The 22449-nt window shown below is 42.2% G+C and overlaps 1 protein-coding gene across 6 annotated transcripts in view; it reads left to right on the forward strand.

The window, feature by feature from the left end:
- Positions 1-22449, forward strand: part of HELZ (helicase with zinc finger) — a 207137-nt gene that overhangs the window by 163106 nt on the left and 21582 nt on the right. For all 6 annotated transcript variants that reach the window (XM_075014565.1, XM_075014569.1, XM_075014570.1 and 3 more), the window contains exons 25-29: positions 3067-3280; positions 8566-8642; positions 9805-10372; positions 11156-11390; positions 11812-12325. In XM_075014565.1, the coding sequence (XP_074870666.1) occupies positions 3067-3280; positions 8566-8642; positions 9805-10372; positions 11156-11390; positions 11812-12325 (1608 nt within the window). The remainder of the gene's footprint in view (positions 1-3066; positions 3281-8565; positions 8643-9804; positions 10373-11155; positions 11391-11811; positions 12326-22449) is intronic.

A 22449-nucleotide genomic window follows, 5' to 3' on the forward strand; every position in this document is an offset into this window, starting at 1 on the left:
AACAGCTGAATAAGTGAAAAGGACCTCTTACTGTGTCTGCTTTGACTAAATATCCACAGGTTTGTACTTCTGGTCTTTCACATTCTCTGCATATAAGTCTGATTTTCAAATCCACTTCTGTGAAGTTGCATGGGTGCACATCAGAGTCCCCAGAAGGCAAATGCATAATAGGAGCTGTATCTTTCTTTCTGGAGCATCTCAAGTAGTGCATCCAGTTCCCTCAGAGCTGTTGCTTTATGATTTGCACCACTTTTAAATTTGTCATACTGCTGAACCAAAACACGCTAGAGAATAGAGGATGATTCAAGCTCGCTTCACTTTGAGTGCCAAAACATTAGCAGCATATGAAAGTTCAGTTATTAGCTGTTAACTGTCCAACTGATTGGTTTTGAACTATCAATTTTCTTTTTGTGGATTACTGTGCTGCTGCAATTATACATGCCTGGTTTTGTTATTGATTACATTGCCATGGTTATGTCAATAGATACCTCTTACTTTTTTTAAATGGGAGTCAATAGTCCCTCGGCTCCTCCTTCCATTAGATGTAGCAACTGTAATTCTGAGTGACTTTACCCACAATGTTGCCAAATAATCATCAGCCTTGAGACGTCAAAGAGGAAGCTGGAATTTAGGCATATAATGAGAGTCCCTGATGCTTGTAGTTTGTGTTAGGTTGCATGAATTACTTGCAGATGTACATATTGATGTAACATCAAAGAGTGTTCTAGACCAGTGTTTCTTAAACTTTTTGAGGCCAACAAACACCAAACAATATTTTTTATGCAAAACCCCTATGAAAATTTTGTTCACAAATATTGTCAGACCCCCTTCCCCGCTAAAAAAAAACAAAACACCCAAGCAGCAACATATGCAGCAAAACCAAAAGGAAGTAATTTAATCAGGTATCAACAACAATGAAGAAGTAACATTGTGTCTGGTGTTAATAACAGAAAATATATACCATCAGCATATTTTTCTGAACACTTGCATCACGTGTGAGTTGTTTGTGGAACACAGTTTAAGAAACACTGTTCGATACTTTTCGTTGTAGAGTTTAAAAACGTATTTCCTCACCTGGAGACCTTATAATGTAAGGGTCAGAGCCAAAAGTGTCATTTCAGGAGGGCACGAGGGGTCTACTGCTGCATGTATTGGGATGCTGCTTGGTCTTCTTCCCCTTCCATTTACTGTCAAGGAGTGAGGGGAAAGCATACAGCTTGTATCTTTTACTCCTCTGCCCTGTCCCTCACCAGCTGGGATTGGGAAGAATGTATGCGAGCAGTGTACTTTTCCCTTGTTCCCTGATAGTGAGGGGAAGGGGAAGAAGCGAAAGCAGCATCCTAATATGCACGACTGTAGCCCCCTCATCTCCCAATATTGAGCCCATGGTAAGAGCAGAAAAAGTAAGTAGGGAATTGGGTTAGAGAGAACAGTAGCTACAAAAACGATGTTTTGTGGTAATATAGTTGTGTATGTCTTCTGAAAGCTTCTTCGGGGATAGAATATATGTATACACGTGTACCTGTGATTTCTTATAAATTTGTAAATATTCACACACAATTAACTTTTTTAATAGTTGTGGGCAGTGTTCCTGCTAATCTCTTACACCCTTGTGTGGAGTTTTGCATCCACGTGCAGAATAAATTTTGATATGTGCGCTGAGGTTTGTGTGAACATGCACTGCCAATAGAAACACAAAGTATAGATTATGCATGCAGTCGTCTCCTTTTTAAGTAGCAACACTGATTTCCACTCATTAACCCAGATAACCTTCCTTTTTTACCAGGTTACCAGAAATCTTCATATGATGCTTAAAATTTAAATGGAATGAGAAGGCTAGCATCTGTATCTTAACTTAAATATTCTATTTTACAGGTTTATTAAGAGGCCTAATATATTCCTGTGTACCACCAATGAAAAGAATAATATGAAAATATCAGTGTGTTTAGTGTAGTCCACCCCTATCCCTGGGGATGTAATTTTAAATAATTAGGTATGAAGGGCCACATACTAATGAGATGTCTTCTTTCAAAAAGTATATTGGAGATAATTTGAAATTGCACAGACACAACTGAAGGAAGCACATAGCCCAGAGCTGAAGTTCAGGAGTACAGGTTTCAAGGGCAAATAATTGCAAAAATCTTTTGAATTATTTCTAAGACACTGTGCTCATAACAAATAATGAAGGGATTCACTTATTAAACGTAAAATAAAGTGAACTGAGGCCATGTAAGATAAAAGGACCTTCTGCTATCATTTAGGGCAGTTTTTATCTACAGAGCAAATAATGAGGGGGCTTGTCTGCTGCCATTAGTTAAGGATAGTTTGTCACACTAAGCATTGATGATTAAATTCATTTCATTCTCTTTTATTCATGGGATCACCTTTTTTAATAAACTTGCACACAGCATAAGATTGAACTAATTTGATTCAAAGATATCTTCATTTTCAGGTTTTAGAGAACAAATGAACAGTATTTTAAAGACCCTGGATTTCTTGCTTTCAGGAAGCCAATTGTATTTTAAAGAGAAAATTCTATCCTGGAAGAGAGAGAGTGCAGTGGTTAAAATATGTCCCATAATATAGATTCTTAGGTCCCCGTCCTCCAGCATGTAAGGTGTGGGCAGACTGCTCTGTCCATCCTTCCCACTAATGTATTAGGCAACCTGTTCTTGAATAGCTGCAATAATGGTACATTCACCTGTCTAGTTTATTTAACTAGTTTCATTTGCTTTTACTGCTGTTAGGAGAGGGGAAAGTCTCTGCCTTCTTGCTTCAGTGGCTTTTAATTCTCATCCTCTGTTGAATGCACTTCCATGATCTTTCCCCCTTCCCCACACATCTTTGTTGGTTTATCTCCTCTTCAGAAATCATCTTTGTGAGCCTTGCTATTGTGCCTGAACTTTGTGCTCCTTTTTCCTATCACTCACATGTGCTTTTATTATTTAATCATCACCTCTGATATTGTCATGTCCTTCCTGACAATGCCATAATCATTGTAATGGACACTGCCTTTCCTTAAATATACATTTGTTTATGGGTTCTGTTTTTTTTTAAATTACGTAGGTACCATGGACAGGATACCAGGGTAGGTTTGCAGTCGATCCTCGAATCATTACGCATCAAGCAGCTATGGCGTATAATATGAACCTGTTACAGGCACATGGGCGTGGGTCTCCTATACCTTACAGCCTGGGACATCATTCACCAGTTAGTATAGGGCAGCAGCAGCAGCAGCTACAGAATCAAGAAAAGGAGCAACATGAACAAAATCGAAATGGTGAGTTGTATGTTTCTTCATATACTTCAGCAGGTGACTACTTCTGCAGTTCTGACAGAGTATTGTGAGAAACCTATCATTTTGAAGGTAAATGTGAAGTCTCTGACAGATCCTGAATTTGACAGAAATGGAAACTTGTTTCTTTGTTTACACCAGGATGGGCAATAAGTGACCTAGGGGCTGCATATTATTCACTAGAGTTAGCTGCTTGCTGGCCACCAGGCGGTTTGTTTACCTGAATGCTTGCAGGTACAGCTGCTTGCAGATCCCAGTGGCTGTGACTCACTGTTCCTGGAAATCGAGAGCTGTGGGAAGCTTTCTGCTGCTCACATTGTCCAGGAATGGTGAACTGCAGCCACTGGGAACTTCACGAAGCCATATGTGCAGATGTGCAGTTAAACAAAGTGTCTGGCAGCACTTCTCTGGTTAACTCCAGCGAGCCATGTCCAGTCTGCAGGCCACTTCTTGCCCACCCCTGGGTTATACACAGGAATGGTTATCACAGGGCAAGGTTCTCTGCATCATCCCCATCGTGTGAACATCAGTCCTATTTTTCTGGGGGCTAATAAGAGTAGTTCATGTACCACTGATCATTCAGTACCTGTTCTCTTCCTTGAGACTCTCCATGGAGGTGGTGTCTTTGGGGATGTGGATAGAGTTAGAATATTGTGTAAAACATTGGAAATATATTAAGTAGGAATGGTTATTCTTGATATTGCCTAACCAGGAATATAGCTTCATCTCTTTAATGTTTGAAAATTGAGTCTTTTATTTATGGCTTTATTGTGGTACGAATTGTGTGTTTGTAATGGTAGGCCGTACCAGGTTGTAGGCCAGACTATTCACTGGTGATAGTGATGGTGGAGGATTCATTTCCTTCAGTATGACTTCAGCATTGGACATAAGCCTGCTGGAGTATTGTAAACATCCAGGGATCTTGGTTATTCAAATATAGTTGAAAAACCATTTATGTTCTAAAGTATAAGGAAATACATTGTCACACCTGAAATAGTTTAGGGCTTAGAATGAAAATGTCTCCATTTGGGGCACTGCAAAGTGAATCTGGAATAAAGTCAAAAGGCATTGAGGTCCTATTTCAGATTTGGCTATAATTTGAAAATGATGGCTGTCACATAACTTGCTCATTAAAGTGTTGTTATGATCAGAAAAATGACTGCATAAAAATGCCACCTTCATACTCAATATCTTCTTCTGATGGGTATTCTGAGTCATATTTGCTTGCTATAATGACAAAAAATAGTTTCCTGCCTTTATCCCTCTACAGCAATGAGAGGGTGAGCTGGATTGTTTTGTCATTCATGTCACCAACAAAACTGCAAAGTCAGTTTGCATTGTGGAATCTTTACTGAGGAAGAGAAAGGCACTTGACTTCAGGTCTCAGTAACAATTGCAGGGTAGGCAACTGAAACGGGGAAGTGCTTAATTTACAGCGGGATGAATCTTGCTCCCCTTACTTACGTGAGTGGTCCCATTGCCTTCTGCGAGGCTGCACAAACAAATAGGAGGAGGAGGATTTGGCCCCCACTGCGAAAGTTTGACATAGCGTCACTGAGAGGTGATGAAGAGGGAACCTCGTGATACTATTTTCATAAAATCCTATTTTGGAGCAGAATTTTATCGTAGCATTGAAGGCTTATATCATAATTCTGTAGTATACCGAACATATAAGCTGTCACAGTAGCACACCAGAAGACACTATTATTTCTTTTCAAAGAATTGTATAGCTAATTGGACTCTAAATAGTTCACTGAAATGGTCATGTGAAGGGGATCTCGTTGAAGCTCATTAGAACATGGATAACAAAGAGGGAAATCCAACATGCCATGCTCTGTTATCCTCCAATGATATTTTAGGATTCAGAGAAGAGGGAAGTCCTCAGAAAAAAATAGACTTTGGCCATGACAGTTCAATAACATGATTTTCAGTAAGCTAATTGTTGGGTTATTATTGTGAACTATGGAGTTCTCTGTGGACAAGTTAATCTTGTGAAATGCACTCGAAAAGACTCCTTCTCGTCTGTTGGTCACCCAAAAATCAGATGACTAGGGATTGATTGCACAAGGGCTGAGCACGTTCCCTGTCTATTAATTGAAATAGGTGTTGAAGTCTGCTGCTGATTTAGCCCTTAATTCTTGGCAGCAAGAGTCAGAGAATCAGTAGCTTCTTTCCTGCTGACCAGTGTGAACCAAACCCTTTCTCTGTTATGTTTGGAGGTGCTCTTGGTAGATGTACTAGGAAATAAGGATGAAAGGTGGGTTACGTGAGACGGCGATGTTCTGCACTTGGTTAACACCCTGTTAGCTGAAAAGGCTTCGTCCTGTGGCTTGGGCCTGTGCTCTGACCTTAATAGCAGTCTTGAGCCCAGTACTTAACACCCAGGAACAGTGCAGTTAACTGGGCTCCAGCCCTCGTTCAGGGTGGGAAACAAAGTTCTGAGTTCTTGCGCCCAAGCCCTGGGGCAGGGTGGGGCCAACAAACAATCCAATTCACAGCAATCGGGGGACTGCCACCCTGGGATTGGAGGTTGCAGGGTGTGTGTGTCTGGGCGGGATGCGGTACAGGCCTGCCCACTCCACTCCACCCTGGCTCAGGGCCCTAGCAGTGGCAAAAGTGACTGCCACTGGTGTCAGTGGGGATCGAACCCACAACACGCTGTCTCAGCGCACTCCACTTAGCTCAGCAGCCTGACTCTTGTCAGCTGCCCCGGGCCACTTTGGCACTCCTCCCTTGTGTATACCTGACCCGGCAGAAAATCCTTAGGGTCGTCAGGGTCTAAACTTTTGGGTGAGGCCAGTAGTCTTCCTGCTTGTCTGTTAAGGGGCCCAAGCCAGTCGTGTCCATCTACCAAGTCCTCAGCAGCCTCACAGCTTGGGAGTGGGAGACAGGACTCTGCTTCCTCCAATGGCTGGGGCCTGACTGGGCCTCTGGCCTGAGCTTTCATACAGGTAGCCCTGCCTCCTGACTTCCAGTCAGGTAAAGAGGTGGGGCTAGGCTGTACCCCTTCTTGGTCTGTGAGTGGCCAGCCCTGCTCACTACATACCTCTCTGCATCTAAAGTAACTCAGTAACAGAATGTGTACCCATATCAGCATATGAGGGAGAGGCATATGGTTCTATTAAGTTATTTGGTTGATTGGATACTGTTTAATTATGAAGATAATAGCCAGCTAGAAGGTTTTCAAGCTAAGGTTTCAATCATCCTGATCTCTAAGATTTTTTTTCTGGGTATGGATTTTTAGTACCTACTTATACACCTGGAAACATCTCTTTCCTTCCTCTGCACTAAGAACTAAGAGCAAGAAGGAAATATCTCTAATTTTTTTGAGCTAAGATTTTGTTTTTCAATTTCCAGAGACCCTTTTATTTACAAATGTGTAGCACTATCATTTTTTTCTGAATATATGTTTTTGCCAGGTAGCTATTTGAACTGTTAGCTAACATGCTTTTATTATCATCAGTGTTTGCTTTGCCTTTCTCTAGTATGATCTTGTATAGCTGTTCTGACCCTAAGATAATCTCCTCTTTTCTCTGAATTACCTAAGAGAGCTGAGAATTTTTCCTAACTAAGAGTCTATTCAGTGAAAAAAAAGTATCATACCAACAAAAAGTACCTTTTGTATTTGAAACAGTCCTACATTTTTGAAGACAAAAGGTAGCTGATCAGTCAGTTTCCATTACCATATTCAGCATGTCTTAAAGATTGTTCCACAGAGCAAGAATTCTGCTACAGAAGAACAATGTACCACAGAAAAAAGAATTATGTCATTAATACTATACTGGAGCCTGAAGAGAAGCTGTAATAGCAAAACTCAAAAATCAGCAATGCAGTGAAGTGAACATTGTTAGCAGATTTGAAATGACTGTTTTAGGAACAAAAATGTTATTAGATGTAAATGCCTATGACATCTATCTTATCCCATCTTTTAAGTGATTTTTTTTCTCACAAGCTTTTCTTGATTTACCCTTATAAATGCTGTTTTAAACAACTGTCTTTTAAAACGGAATATCCACTTCACTTATCACCTCATTTCCGTGAAAAGTATAAGTGCCCCACATGAAAAATACGCCTAGATTGATTTAGCCTGCCCTCATGCAATTCATACTGTTTAGAAATTAGAAGAGAAAGCAATTTTACTTGGAAAAAAGAAACACTTACAGAAATGCATGAATTCTTTTGATTGTTGAGTTTTTGTGTTTTCTTACCGTGTACTTTGAGATGAACGTTTCTGGTAAGTCTACTTAAAGGAGCTACATTTCATAGACAGCCAATACTGTTTTTGGTTCTCTGTCCCTAAAATATTGAGTCTGTTCTGGTCTGGCTATGGTCTGAAGAAGTGGGTCTGTCCCACGAAAGCTCACCTAATAAACTATTTTGCTAGCCTTTAAAGTGCTACTTGACTGCTTTGTGTTTTGATAGTGTATAGACTAGCACGGCTTCCTCTCTGTTACTGAAAAAGGATGTTTATATGTCAACTATGTATTTATGAAAAAGCTGTATTTGGGAAGTATACTTACGTGATCAGATGCAAGATTTCTAATATTGTTGCACCTCCTTGTGTTGAAGAGTTTGGGATCAATGAGTCAGTGTAAGGGTATTGTGGCAGTCTTCACTGAAAATTTCTGTTTATCTTACCTGGACCTAAAAAGTTTAAGTTAAACTCGGAGTTCAGATTTTTTTCAATAAGGTTCTGACATCTTTAATATCAGTTCCCTGCCTTCTCACAGAACTCCAGTGATGGATGAATTTTAGGGATGGTCTTTGCTTTAAATGAAGCATTTCCCACAGACTCATCCAATGTTCTATTATTTTCTTTAAATACTGCTTAAAAGTTTAAACCAGAGAGGTTCTAAGGAAGGTATTTTTACCTTTACAGAATAGTCATTGTTTGCTTGGATCAAAGGTCACTGAGCTGCCAAAGTTACGGGAAAGGAGTAATTAGGATAGAAGTTCTGTTTGCTTCATTTCTATTTCTGTTTCTATTTCTATTGCACAAACCAGTGATTACTTTTTCCTGCAATAACTCTAGTACCCCAGCTATTGAACTGGAAGAGATACCTCATTATTATTCAAATACAAAACTGAAAACATACGGTGTAAGAGGAAGGGAGGAAGTAGCTGTGCGTTAAGTTTCTGTCCCCATCATAAATGCTTCACTTACAGTTCTAAGTCTGGCCATGTCTAAGAAAAACAAATGAATCTGTTTAAAATGTTCTTCTTTCTGTACCTACATAGAAATTGATGCATAAATATCATAAATATTTTAGGTAAAACTGAAAACAGTGCTGGACCCGAAATTAATAAAATTCGGACACCTGAGAAAAAGCCTATGGAATCCAAACAGGTCTGTTTGAGTTAGTTTTCCCTCTAATTTTTATTCCCTTTTGGATACTTTGTATGTCATGTGAGGCTTCTGTCATTTCTTCCTCTCCTGCTGAACAGGCTTGCTACTCAGTCACCACATTTCTATCCCAGGGCAGCAAATGGGATTTTCTTCAGAATATCTCAGTGTAGATCAGCACTACTTGTTGAATGATGATAGTTCTCTCTTCTCCTCTACCAAGAACAAGAGAAGATTTAAAAGATGTGAATCTGATTTATAAACTGTTTTCTCATGCTGCTTGTCCTTGTATATCATATTAATCCCACTGTTAACAATTTGGGTTGCTCTGACTACTGGCATAAATAAATTTTTTTAAATGTTTTCATCTGTAAATTGTAAGTCCACACATGCTGGAATAACACTGTGTGTCACTGATTTTTAAATGTTTAAAATTAATGTACCTTTTGATATAAAATTGCTATAAATGCAGATAATTCTGTTAGAAGTGAAGATTCAGACATCTTCCATTATTTTGTGGGAGAGTAAGAGTATAGTGTAATGTAGATTACAATTTCCATTTAAGGAAAAAAGGTGTGAGTCATATAATGGAGTGTTCTGAAGTAAAATGTCGAAAACTGGAAAATAATTACTTTTTTCATTAAATATTTGGTATCTGTGTCCTAGAAATAAAAGCAAAAGGCTCATCAGTTGACAGTTGCCTATAATTAGCTAAATTAGAGATGATCATAAGGAAGCAGCTGCTAATTCTTTTCAGCAATAACTGTAGCTGCAGAATGAAATTCAATGATGGCTATGTCTGAGAATGGTGTTTAAATATAGAAGAATAAGAAGAGAATATGGAGTGCACTTCTTAGTTTATACCTAGTGAATACTTATGACGGAATTGTTTTTTTCTGTCTAATGGACAGAAATTTCAGATTAATAAAATATCTCATATAGTGTAAAGGAGTTTAAATAAGATGAAGTCAGCTTGAACTGTTTGACAGATTATACCTTCAGACTGAGAAGTAAAGAGAATATGTTTTTCTTCCTTCTTTTTCCCACTTTCCTGAGGTTTTATATGGTTGAGTTAGTGTTAATTTGCTTAGTGCACTACAATCGTCACTTATGGCGATTTTGTTTTATTGAGTAACTTTGAAACGTTTTCTATTCTTTGTTGTAGGTTGATGTAGAAGGAAGTTCCCAGAATAGAAGCCCAGAGTCACGTTCTAGCATTAATTATCCTAATTCTAAATTTCATCGCAAAGATAATCTCAACCCTAGGCAGATAAATCTACATCTCACCCCACCCCATACACAGTATGCAGTCCCCAGTCGCCACTTCCAGCACCTGTCACAGATCCCAAGGCAGCCATACCCTGTTCAACCACAGCAAAATCTTCTATGTCAGCAACAAAATCATTTGTCTGAACAGCAAAACCAAATACCACCCCAGCAGAACCAGGTAGTCCATCAGCATAATCATGTAAATCAGCAGCTTCTGCAACCCTCGCAGCTTTCCCCTGCTTACCAGATAGGTCCCAACCAGTCTTTTTTTAATAACCCAATTCCCCACAGACCACATTCTCCTGCAGTAGATACTGTGCTTTCAGAACATCATCCCCCACCCATGTTACAAGAAGTCAGTAACCCTCTGAGACCTATACCACAGCACAATCCAATGCTGCCACCTCACTTAAACAACTTCGTTGAAGAGAATCCTGCAGGAATGCCCATCGGAGAGACATTAGGTAGGTATCATTGCTCTTTTCCACTCATGCAGTAAAGTGAAAATGAAGAAAGTGTTTACTTATCAGGGGCATGGCTATATGACTTTAAAATTATGAATTGGTCATTTTGGGGCTAGTTTCAGTAAGTAATGTGATCAGGAAGAATTTGCTCCCTAGGCTATATTTTAATACATAGTGGTTCACTATGAGTTTCAGAGAGAGAGAGTTTTTCGGAGGGATTTAAATAACTAGGTTATAAGCTGTGATACATTATGAAGTGCTTAGCGTAGAGTACAGGTAGAATCTCTACAGTCCAGAAACCTCAGGACCTGACCGGTGCCAAACCAGAGAATTTGCTGAACCACAGGAGGCCAATATTGTCTAGCAGCATTACCAGCACTTTCACTGCTTACTGGGCTTTTAGAAGACATTTAGGGCTAAATCAGAGCTAAATAACATCACAGAACACTGAGAGCCAGGCCTGGTGGCTGTAAACAGACCTTACGGGACCATGGGAGACTTCGCCATACCCAAGATAAGTGGACTTCTGGCTAATTAAAATTATGCTGAACCATGGATGTTGCTGGAGAAGAGAGTGCCAGACTAGCGAGGTTCAAGCCTGTAGTCACTTTATTAATAAACAAATGTTTAGTATTTGAAGGTTTGGATATTCCATTGCATATAATCTTAGTGCTATTATTTTTACATTTAATATACCACACAGTAGGTTCCTCCTTTCTGGCACCGAATGCTTTGAAAAAGGGGGGTTGGGTAAATTTTTGTATTTTTATTACTGTTTTACAGATCGTATGCATGGAAATGTAGCTTTGGAAACATTAAGGCAGCAGCAAGCAAGATTACAGCAATGGAATGAGCATAATGCCTATCTCAGTCAGGGCAATATTCCATATCCACACCCTCACCATCCCCACCTACAACATCTTCCTCAGCAACCAATGGGATTGCACCAACAGCCAATTAGGGCAAACTGGAAACTTGCTAATAATGCAGAAGATGAAACGGAGGCAACATATTCAAGGTATTTGGTGATGGAATTCTCAAAATTCTATATTTAAAAACAACATATCCAGCCTTTAGTTCAGTGTAGAGCTGCTGTTATTATGAGTTTTATAACATAAATATACATACGTAACAGTAGTATTATTAATAGGCCCTTTGGTTGCAATAGAAATTAAAGACATTTTCAAACCTTCAGAAGGGTATTGTTCACTGAGTTTTGTGTGATGGTTCCAGTTGGTATGTCAATCTAGCAGTCTCTTGTCTTCAATTTCCAGTTGCTCATAATTACAGTCCTTGAAGGTTGAGCATATTTAAGTATAATGTTTTGTGTGGATTGAGTTTGCAGCCAACTTGGCTGTGATGTTAAGAACCTGGTAACTAAAAATGGATAGAACTTTTTGCATTTCTCTGTCTTAATAACATTTATTCTGTTAATACAGGTTCCAGGACTTGCTCAGAGAACTGTCACACCGCGATCAAAGTGAAAGCAGGGACCTAACTGAAATGCCACCTCCCCAGTCCAGACTGTTGCAATATAGACAAGTTCAGTCCAGAAGCCCACCAGCACTCCCTTCTCCTTCATGCAACTCAAACCACAGCAGTCACTTTCCTAACTTCACTGAAAACAACAGAGACACTGAAATCCCCAATAACCCAGCATTTCAGCAGCATTTGCCCCAAATATACAATCCCCCTTTCTCAATGCCATCTGAACACATAACCCCACCTCCCTTGAAGTACCTGCAACCTGATGGATCATGGACCTATGCTAACCTACAGCAGAATCACCTAATGGGGCAGGGCTTTCATTTTGGTATACCTCCATTGCCGCATAGGTCGCAACAGAACCCTTTTATACAAATACAGAATCATCAGCATGCAGTTGGTCAGGAGCCATTTCATCCACTCACATCTCGAGCAGTATCTGCTTCTTCGCTCCACAGCTTAGAAGAGGTAGGGGGATTTTAATACATATCAAATGCATGTGGAAATATATGTTTGGTCACAAGTAGCAAGCATTTTGTAGATTACAAATTCATGTCTTGAATGCTTGTGAAAGAGGACAGTTTTGCAGCCACTTTCCTCCCCTCATACCTGCACCGGTAACTCAGGGCTCTATACTCAGCTGTTTCCTGGCTTGTAGGGAGTTACATTCTGGCTTCTGGAAATTAAGATTAGAGGGATCATCCTACTCAGCTCATGCCACTGGGAGTCTATCCTTGCTCTTGAAAGAAAGCAAAATAGATGCCTTATTCCACATAGCTGAGTAAAGCACTATCAATAAATATCATTTATTGTACACATTTTTGCAGAATCAAAGACATAAAATGTCTTACCCAGAGCCACATATAGAATCCTAGTAATAGCAAGTCTACACTTAAAACAGTACATCGGCACATCTGTAGAGGTCTAATGAAGTCACTAGGCCAGAGAGTCTCCTGTGTCTTAGTTAATCTGCTTCTGTGAGAGGTAGTAGGCATGCTGGAGAAAGTAGCTCTCCCATCTTGTAGTGCTCTATACAACGATGCTCAGGTTGGTCTAACTGTATTACTCACGGGTGTGGCTTATTCATCCAAAGCAGTATAGTTGTACCAAAGTAATTTTGTGGTATAGACGACGGCAGAAATGATTGTTACAAGTCAGAAAGTCCTGCGTGGATTCCTAGTCCATTAGACCACATCTCTCTGTAAGAAATCTACTACTTAGTTGCCAAGATTCAACACAATTATTACTTTCTTCCCTTTTGATGGCACTGCAGTAGCAAAAAAACTAATAAACTACTGAGTAGAGCTGTGCTGACAACACTGGATGCTAATGTGGAAGCAAAGCAAATCAATATTTAACTAACACAAATTAAGTGTATTCCTTTGAAAAGAAGAGAGGTGGAGGAATTACTGTTTGCTAAATGCAGGTGGAAATGTTTAAGGAATAAATCTTTCTTCTAGAGTTTGTAATCAGTCTCCTTCAAATAAAGGCCAGGGCTCAGGTCTATAAAGAAAACACAAAGTGCTAGATGTATTTTTAACACAGATTCCTGCTACAAGGTCAAGTTTCATGAAAGCTGAATACTAGCAGTCATTTGAAAGCTAGGTTAGTTCACTCATTCAGCTTGACAGCTGTTTTTCTGTGCATAAAACCTAAAATAGAGTTGATGTTCTAAATCATAAAAGAAAATATCTGGTTGTGTTTGAGCTTTCATCAACTGAGAAACTATATGAAACATTTGAGTTGCTCTGCTAATCACTAGGCTTTGACAGTTCATCGATTTTACTTTAATTGTGCGTCATTACAGCTGGAAAAGCTGATTGTTCTCAAATTAGCTAAACTGTATCTCTGCCAGCGTAGTATGTAATGTTTGGCTATGTGTTTCTTTATGTAAGTACAAAACTGAAAGCCATATGTTTGTTGTTTATGATGAAGAGAAGTTAAATAGAGTGACTAGTACATATACTGATGAAGTTGTTTTTAAAGTAAACTTTTAGGTTTGGGTACATGTAAGTAAATTATAAAATACAAATGACCTTGTTAAATGTTGCTGTGATTAATTTATAAGACATATGAACTTTTGGCAATACAGGTCTTCAGAAATGTAAGTTAAGAATAATCTTCTGAAATATGTGATCAGAGGCCTATACATTGATTCTGAATTTACTTCGGCTGAAAGCTCTTAGTCACATTCAAGTTTATTTTAACAGATTAAAACTAGCCTTGCAGGCCTTGGAGAATGAAGGAGGTTTTGAAAAGGTTGTCAGTTTTACAGTTACAGGTTTTAATTGCAAAGCCCTTGGAAGAGTTTTGTATGACTTGGTGTCATGTGCCACAGTTTCTCACAACCAGATATATCACAAACCCAATCCAGCAGTATATTAGGCACTTGTTATCTTCTTACAACGGACTGCAGTGCATATGTAGGCTGATGTCTTTCTCAAAATAACCATAAAATAAGAGTCAGAACCTTTGTATGTTGATGCAACTTTACACTATAAGCAAAGTAAATACAGAGGAATCAGGGGTGGTATTGATTTGTCCAGGAAGCTCTGTTGTAGCTTTCTGTTTCTTTTGTTTTATCTTTTTATCTGGATCATCCAAACTATTTCCTAGGATTTATAACATACTGTTTGTTGCAGTTCTAGCCACTTTGTGTCAAAATAGTTTTGAGTGCAGACTGAAAGTTCTTGGGGGTATCCAGGGCTGTGATTCCCTGCCTCCATTGGAGAGGGGATCTTGATTCTGGTAGCTGGATGTTAGCATTCTCATGCTACCAGCTTGTCAACCACTTAAGCACCCTCCTCTGCACTATGCGAGCCCTATCTTTGTCTGGCAAGTTACCAAGAGGTACATCTAGTCCCCAGATCCTCTGTGCCAAAAAAGGCAGTGTGTCCCAGTTATCAATTTTACTTTAAATCACCACTGCAGCATAACAGGCAGCGCTTGTGTTCACTTTTAATGAAACAAAATAATGTTTGTTTAAGAGAGAATAGAGATTCACTAAAAGCAAGAGTGTTGTATGGTGGAAACAAATGGTTAAGATACAGAACAATATCATATTACATTAACTTTGGTCTGTATTTTTTAACAGTGACCTTTCCTAGCTAATAGGTTTTCCTCTCAAACTTCAGTGTGTTGCTGAGCTGGTTGGCTTCTCAGGAATTAGGATCGGATATTTCTGCTGCCTTGGTGAAGGAATACAGGCTGCCTTTCCCTTCAGGCTTTGTCTTTATTCACAGGGCTGGTGATCTATCTATTTGTAATGCTCCTTTTTACCTACAAGTGATTTCAGTTTGCAGTTGTCTGTTGGTTTTCCATTGAAAATGTTGGGATAGACAAAGGCTAAACAGTGTCACTTTGCTTTATCACATCACCTGCCTATCCGGGTGAGGTAGTAAGTCTGTGGCCTTAGAGGTTCATCAATGAGACGTATTATTCTCCTTTTGAATAACTTTTACTCCAAATCCCTTAAACATACTTTAAATGTATATACATTATTCCTTGTGTATTACCTATAAAGTATTCCCACAGTTATGCCAGGGTTGTGTTCCTGGGCACCCTTGCATAACATAATTTCACATAAGTCAGTTGGGGGAGCTGGGAGCCAGTCAGTAACCTGGCTCCCAGCTCTCCTGGTGTTGCGGGAGCCAGGCACGGCTTCTCCCAGGCTTCCCCAGCTGGGGGAAGCTGGAAAGAAGCCATGCCACCGTGTCTGTTTGCCAGCTGGGGAGAAACCATGCTGCAGCAGCTCTCTGTTTGCCAGGATACCCCAGCTGGGGGATCCCAGTGGGCACATAGCTGTTGTGGTACAGCTTCTCAGCTGGGGGAGCCAGGTGCTGGAGGGCTTTCGATTTGCACTTAACTCGTGTTAATGCGAGTTAAGCGCAAATCGAAATCGTGCATACTGGGGGATTACTGTACATGTCAAAATCATTACGAGAAGTCATGAGATTTCTGTAGATGTTACTCTGTATAGATTAACATCATCTAAGATGTGTATTTGGTGTAGTGAGTTTGTCAGGCCTGAGGTGTCAATTGTTTGCAAATAACAGGGGATCCTTTGCCATGAAGCCTCTGTACCACATGAAGTTAAGCCCAAATTTGAAGATTTTATAAAAGGACACCAGTAATCATATCTGGTTCTGCACACTCAGGTTCCTAAATTGTGATCACTTCCTAATTTTTTGTCAAAAAATTAAACTGTAAAAAGTAGTCTATCCTTGTGTGGAACAAAATAATTGTAAATCACTCTGGCTACATGTACTCGAAAAGCATCTGTCATAAGTAACATCTGTCAACAGAAACTCTCTTGATGGAGTGCATCTACACACAAAAGCAGGTCTACAGAGCAATCTGCTCTGTCTACAGAGAGCAGCCAGACTGCCCTGTCCTCTGTGGACAGAATGGCTGACCAGAAGCTCTGCTAATGGGGCTGCCCAGTGAACCAGAAGCCCCCTCTGATGACAGAAGTGTCTACACTGCAGTTCTGTCGACAGAATTCTGTCAAGAGAAGCATTACTCCTCAAATATTCATAGGATAACACTGTCGACACAAATGCAGAGTTCCGTCGAGACTATTGACAGAACACTTAATCTGTGCAGAAACTCCCTGAGTTATGTTGACAGAAGGCCCCTTCTGTCAGCAAAGCTCTCTAGTGTAGACATAGCCTCTGAGGCTGTATCTACACTGCCCCTCCCTTTTGGAAGGGACAGGTAAATGCAGGGGATTGAAAATGCTAATGAAGTGCTGATATGAATATTCAGCACCACATTTGCATAATGGCAGCTACTTGCCGCATCAAAAGTTCTGTTTTTGAACTTCAAAATAGCCATGTAGCTGGTGTTCCTTTGAAAGAAGGCCCCGATTTTGAAAGTTCTCTTTTTCCTAATTTTTTTCAGGAAAAAGTGCCTAGATGACTTGTTAGGGCAATTGTTCTGTAATTCTTGACTCCAGTCTGCTTCCTTTTTTGTGTATTATCACTTGCACAGATCTGATCCATTCCTTAGGTGCCTTCCTTTTTTTCCATGCTATATTACATAGCCAGTGTATTTCTTGAATCATGCTTCCCCTGCAATATTTGATCATCTCTCCTGTGATCATAGCATTTCCAGGACTCTTGTTGTTGTTTAGTCGTTTCACTGCTCTTTCTACTTCCTCCTTTGAAATATCGGTCTTGCTCTCGATGCTCAGTGGAGATATCTCTTTCAGTTCTTCGATCAGTCTCTCTGAGACACTCAGGTCCAAATGTGCTTTGTATAGATCGGAGCAATATCTTGTCCATCGCTGAACAACCTTCTCCTTGTTCATGAGCACCTCTTCATTCTCATCTTTGATTGCCATCTGCTTCAGCTGCCACTTCCTATTAATACTCCTAGTCATATTATACACTTCCCTGGTCTTACGTTTGCCATAATACCGCTCTATATCTTCACACTGCTCCTCCAACCATTTTGCCTCATCCTTTCTGGCCACTTTCCTTACCTCATTGCATTTCACTCAATATTGCTATTCCACTGTCTTGGAAACATCCCTTCTGAACTTCAGTGCTCTTCTCTTGGACCAACTTCAGCGTCTCCTGCGTAATCCACTTGTTATTGATCTTTTCTTCTAGATCATTCTGCTCAATTGCCTCTTCTTTCGCCATGGCTATCCCTTCAACTCTCTTATCTAGGTCTTTCTCTGTGCCCGCATTCCTAATCTTCTCTTCAAGCGCTGCTCTGTGCGCGTTACCTATTTCTTCCTCACCTAGCCTTGTCACATCTCTTCTTCTCTTTAACTGTGTCTTATATTTCCTCATGAGTTTCACCTTAATGTTTGCAAGCACTAGTATATGGTCCAAGTCTATATCCTTTCCTTGCAAAGTTCAGCACCGCTGTACTGATGTTGTCCATCTTCTTCTTATCAAAATCATGTTCACTTCCTACAGTCCTTTTGTTGGAATCTTGTGTTGCAGATCACCATCTCATGCTCCATAACAAACTCTACTAGTTTCTTGCTTCATTCATTTCTTTCTCTGTATCCGAACCTTCCCATGACTCTCTCCCAACTTTTGTTATCTGTTCTGAACTTCGCATTCCAACCTCCAAATGCTCATTATTAAATCCACCTTTCCATTTCCAAGGTTTTAAAATAGAGGCTATCCTTTCAGTAGCCTACACACAATATGTCCTAATGTTGAAGTCATTAGAGGATGGGATTCTTCTGGTCTTGGCCCGTAAGTCCAGGATTGGCCTCCAGCCTCCTGTCTTCTTCTCTGTTAGGAAGTATTGTGAGTAGAAACCTTTCCCTTGGAATTGTTCTGGTACTCTCTCCACCACCCCTGTACACATGAGATGGTCTACCTCCTGTTTTAACCTTGTCTCGTGAGAGGGGTCCTTGAGGAAGGACTGGGTTGGAGGTTTCAGTGGCGGTAGTGATTGGAAGGGGATCGTGTATCCCGTGGCTATAATTTCCAGTACCCATTTGTCTGTCATGATGTTTTGTAGAATAACCACTGCATGGTATACAAGGAGCTTTGTCTTGGGATAGATGTATTCATTCTATAGATACTCTTCACTCCATCTGGAAGCTTGCCATCAATGAGGTGAAGGGTCATAGTGAGGAAGATGCAGAACAGTGATAGGGCAATGAGACGTAGCCTAATTTGACTCCTGTTTTGACCTCAGAGGGGTTGCTTTGAGATCTGTTGTTGCTCAATACTGTAACAGTCATGTTGTTGTGAAGCAGCGTCAAGATCATCTTTTGAAAAATCACTGTAGTGTAGATGCAGTCTATTATATTTCAGAGGGCTATGACCCTGTCTCTGTGTTAGCGCTGGAGGAAACCTGAGGATGTGGCTCAGCAGGACAGAGTTGAGGGGCACCCATCAGGACAGGAAAGTGGGCTTTGTGGTGTTTCAGTACATCAGCTGTCAGTCCCAATGACGTTCCAGTGACCACATCTGTTGCATTGTTGAATAGGTCTTTTCTATCTTAGACCCAGGAAATTTCAAATCTTTGGAGAAAGCTCTATTTACTTGAATGGTCTTTTGATTCAGGCCCTACCCAGTGGAGAGCAACCTGTGCCCCTTGGGCCATATACAACCCATCAGCATAATCCGCTGGTAGGCAGCAAGACATTTGCTGACTTTGACCATATGTGAGCAATGCTCTCATAGTTTGGCCCCTACAGTTTGTTGTCCTAGCCAATGAGAGCTGTGGGAAATGGCAGACCACAGGGACCTGCTGGCCTCCAGTTCCTGCAATTCTCATTGGCCTGGAATTTCAAATCATAGTCACTGGGAGCTGCAGGGCATGGTGCCTATGGGCAGTCAATATCAGCAAAATGTCTCATGGCGTGCCAGCAGATTACCCTGATGGGCCACATACAGCCTGTAGGCCACAAGTTGCCCACCACTGCTCTAAAGTTTCTGGTGCTTTTAAAAAATTGGACTTCCAAAGAGAAGGCAATGTCAGGGAAGCAAAGTGGTGTTTCTCCTGTAAATCATAGCGGCTGAGATTAGGTTGATATTTTCTCTGTTTCACTAGCTATCTCATTCTTTTCGCTTTTTGTGCACGGCATAGTAGCTAGCAGCTGAGGGACATAACAGGAAATTTCATTCATATGTACCTAGCTAATTTTTGTTGACATTTAATGAAAGTGTCTGTTTTCCTCCTTCACCAAATGAAGATGACTGCTGTACTTACTTCATTTATGATTTTCCCATCGCTTGTGTACTTTTGACAGCCAGCCTAGTACAGCGTGAAGCAATTATTGATGCGATCTTTGATGATACCTTAATCTTTTAACCAAAGTACTGTCTCTATTTTTAAGGAGGAAAATTGTGGTTTTATACTTCAGCTTTGAATCACAATGAATAAAATATATCTATGCTAGCTAGGGTAACCATCCGTCTCAGTTTCGGTGGGACAGTCCCATATTTGGGATGCAAGGATGGCATCCTGATTTATTTTGTCAAAGGGGCTAATGGCCCCATATTTTCTTCCAGTTGCTACCCACTTCCCCTGGCTCCCCCCCAGTGGCGTGGCTTCCCCCCCAGATTCCCTTGTAGGGAGAGCCAGAACCAGCCACAGCTACCCCACCCCAAGCTTCCCCCTGCTGTGGGAGCTGGGAGCCGGACCTGTGCAACAGCGTGGATGCTCCCCAGATTCCCTGGCTCCCCCACGGTGGTGTGGCTGCCCCACCAACTTCCCCTGGCTGGGGGAGCCAGACCCAGCCATGGCTGCCCCACCCCCCAGCTTCCCTCTGCTGGGGTAGCCACCAGCTCCCCTGCCACGCCACAGCTGCCCCCAACCTTCCCCTGCTGAGGGAGCTGGGAGCTGGGCCCGTGCCATGGCTGCCCTCACCCCTAGCTTCCCTTGGCTAGGGGAGTCGGAGCTGGACCCACACAGCAGTGCGGCTGCCCCCGAGCTTTCCTCAGCTGTGGGAGCAGGGAGCTGGAGCCACAGCACGGTGGTCCCCCACAGGACAGCCACCTCCTGACTCACGGGTAGGGTGACCATCCATCTTGTTTTGGCTGGGATGGCATCATTCCCCTTGTCCCATATTTGGGCAGGGGGAGATAGGGTCACCCCAATGCTAGCAAGAGGTTCTTCTTCGAGTGGTCCCCATGGGTGCTCCACAGTAGGTGTCGGGCTCGCCCCGGCGCCGCAGATCAGAAAATTTCCATCAGTCTCCGTCGGGTCGCACATGCGCCGATACGCACCAGTCCTTCGCACGCTTTCGGTCACATGCGCAATCCGGTCCCCGCCAGTTCCTGCTCAACCGCCGACGGCTGCAGACGGAATCCGCTCCAGCTCCAACGCCTGAGACAGATAAACTGTGTTTATTACTGTTAATAGTTATTAGTTGATAGTTTATTTAACACTGTTGAAGCTGTTCCATGTTAGATGCATATATAGTTTTAAAAAAAAAAAAGGAGAGAGAGAGAAAGAGAGAAGGAGGAAAGGGGGAGAAGAGAGGACAGAGGCAGCCGCCTTAGGCGGTCCGCTATCCTAAAGGCTGCGAACATTATCTGTTCCAGAACGGATTAGCTGCTAAGTGCCCTATCAACATTCAACGCCTGGGCAGAGATGTCTTCACCAGGGTTTAAGAAATGTGAGTCATTCCGTGAGGCCATGCCTGCCTCAGATGGGCATAGCAAGTGCATTCGTTGCCTCAGGGAGACCCACGTTCCACACAAGTGTCCTCACTGCTCTAAGCTTACAGCCAGAGCCAGAAAGGACAGGGAAATGAGGCTGAAGATGATTTTATTTGATAAGGCCCTCCAACCTGAACCATCGGAGAAGCCCCACAAAGAGGGGCCCTCAGGGTCACACAAGAGGAAGGCGGCTTCCCTAACCACCTCTGTGCAAAAGAAAAAGAAGCTCTCCCCAGCTCGATCCTTGCCGGTAACATCCGCGAGCAGGACGAGCAGAGCACAGGGCCCTGACCCGCTGGCTGCTCATAGTGGGAAGACTGCAGTGCACATAGCTGTGCAGGGGCCTCCGACCATTAAGCAGTTGGCACTGAGGGCTCCACAGGCGCCAGAATCGGCAGCACCGACTTCCACGGCACCAAGCCTTGCAGCACTGACGGCACCGGAGCAAGGGCACCCGGCATGGGACCCAACTGTGCTGGAGGAAGCTACCCGCGCGGCACTGTGCATAGCGGCACCGAGCACGGCACCGACAACGGTGCAGAGGTCCCCGGCACCAAAGGGGGCGGCACCTGCTCCTGAGGGATGGAGCAAAGCAAAAGCCAAAACCCGGCACTGTAGCCCATCTCCGGACGTCATCGCATTGCCGTTATCGCCTAGCTCCCCCCCCCACACCCCCGAGATAGACACAGCACACCGGGCAGCAACTCCAACAGCCTGCTTCAGACCTCCATCCCCGTTCCTTCAACCACCATTCCCCTGGCTTAGGCAACCTTCACCAATCTCCAGTACGGATCCCTATGAATACTATCACAGAACATCTCCGCCATTGTCAACGTCATCACGGAGGTCACGCTCTTCTAGGCACCATATGTACACATTCCGATCGTGGTCCAGATCTCCATCACCAGGCCCTTGCCCCTGTTGTCATGGCCGTCCTTACCATACTGAACACCGGCACAGGGGGTCCAGATCCAGGGGTAGATCCCCACCCACACCTCGCCAACACCCCTTCACACAGCCTCACTCTGTGAGAAGAACACAGCCTTCCCAGGTGGAAATTGGTCCAGAGTCCCTGGACCTTCCTTCAGAACTGTTGAAAGAGCAAGCACATGAACAAACTCAGGAACCAGAGGAATTAGAGGAGGTATATCATAGCGACGTCTCTTCATCCTCCCCGATGAGGCGGTTGTCCCCGGGGATATCCCCCCTGCCCCCCAGATGACCTTAAGCAATTTCAAGAGCTGTTCAAGAGGGTAGCACACACACAGGACATTCAAATAGCAGAGGTGCAGGAGAAATATCATAAACTCCTGAAAAATTTGAGACCTCCGGCTTCATCCAAGATCGCTATCCCACTAGATGGAATCAGCCACCAACATATGGCAGACTCCGGCCTCCATCCCACCTATAAGAGGGCGGATAAGAAATACTTTGTTCCAGCCAAGGGCA

Source organism: Carettochelys insculpta, chromosome 20 (assembly GCF_033958435.1).
Source record: "Carettochelys insculpta isolate YL-2023 chromosome 20, ASM3395843v1, whole genome shotgun sequence".
In the NCBI taxonomy this organism is placed as follows: domain Eukaryota; kingdom Metazoa; phylum Chordata; order Testudines; family Carettochelyidae; genus Carettochelys; species Carettochelys insculpta.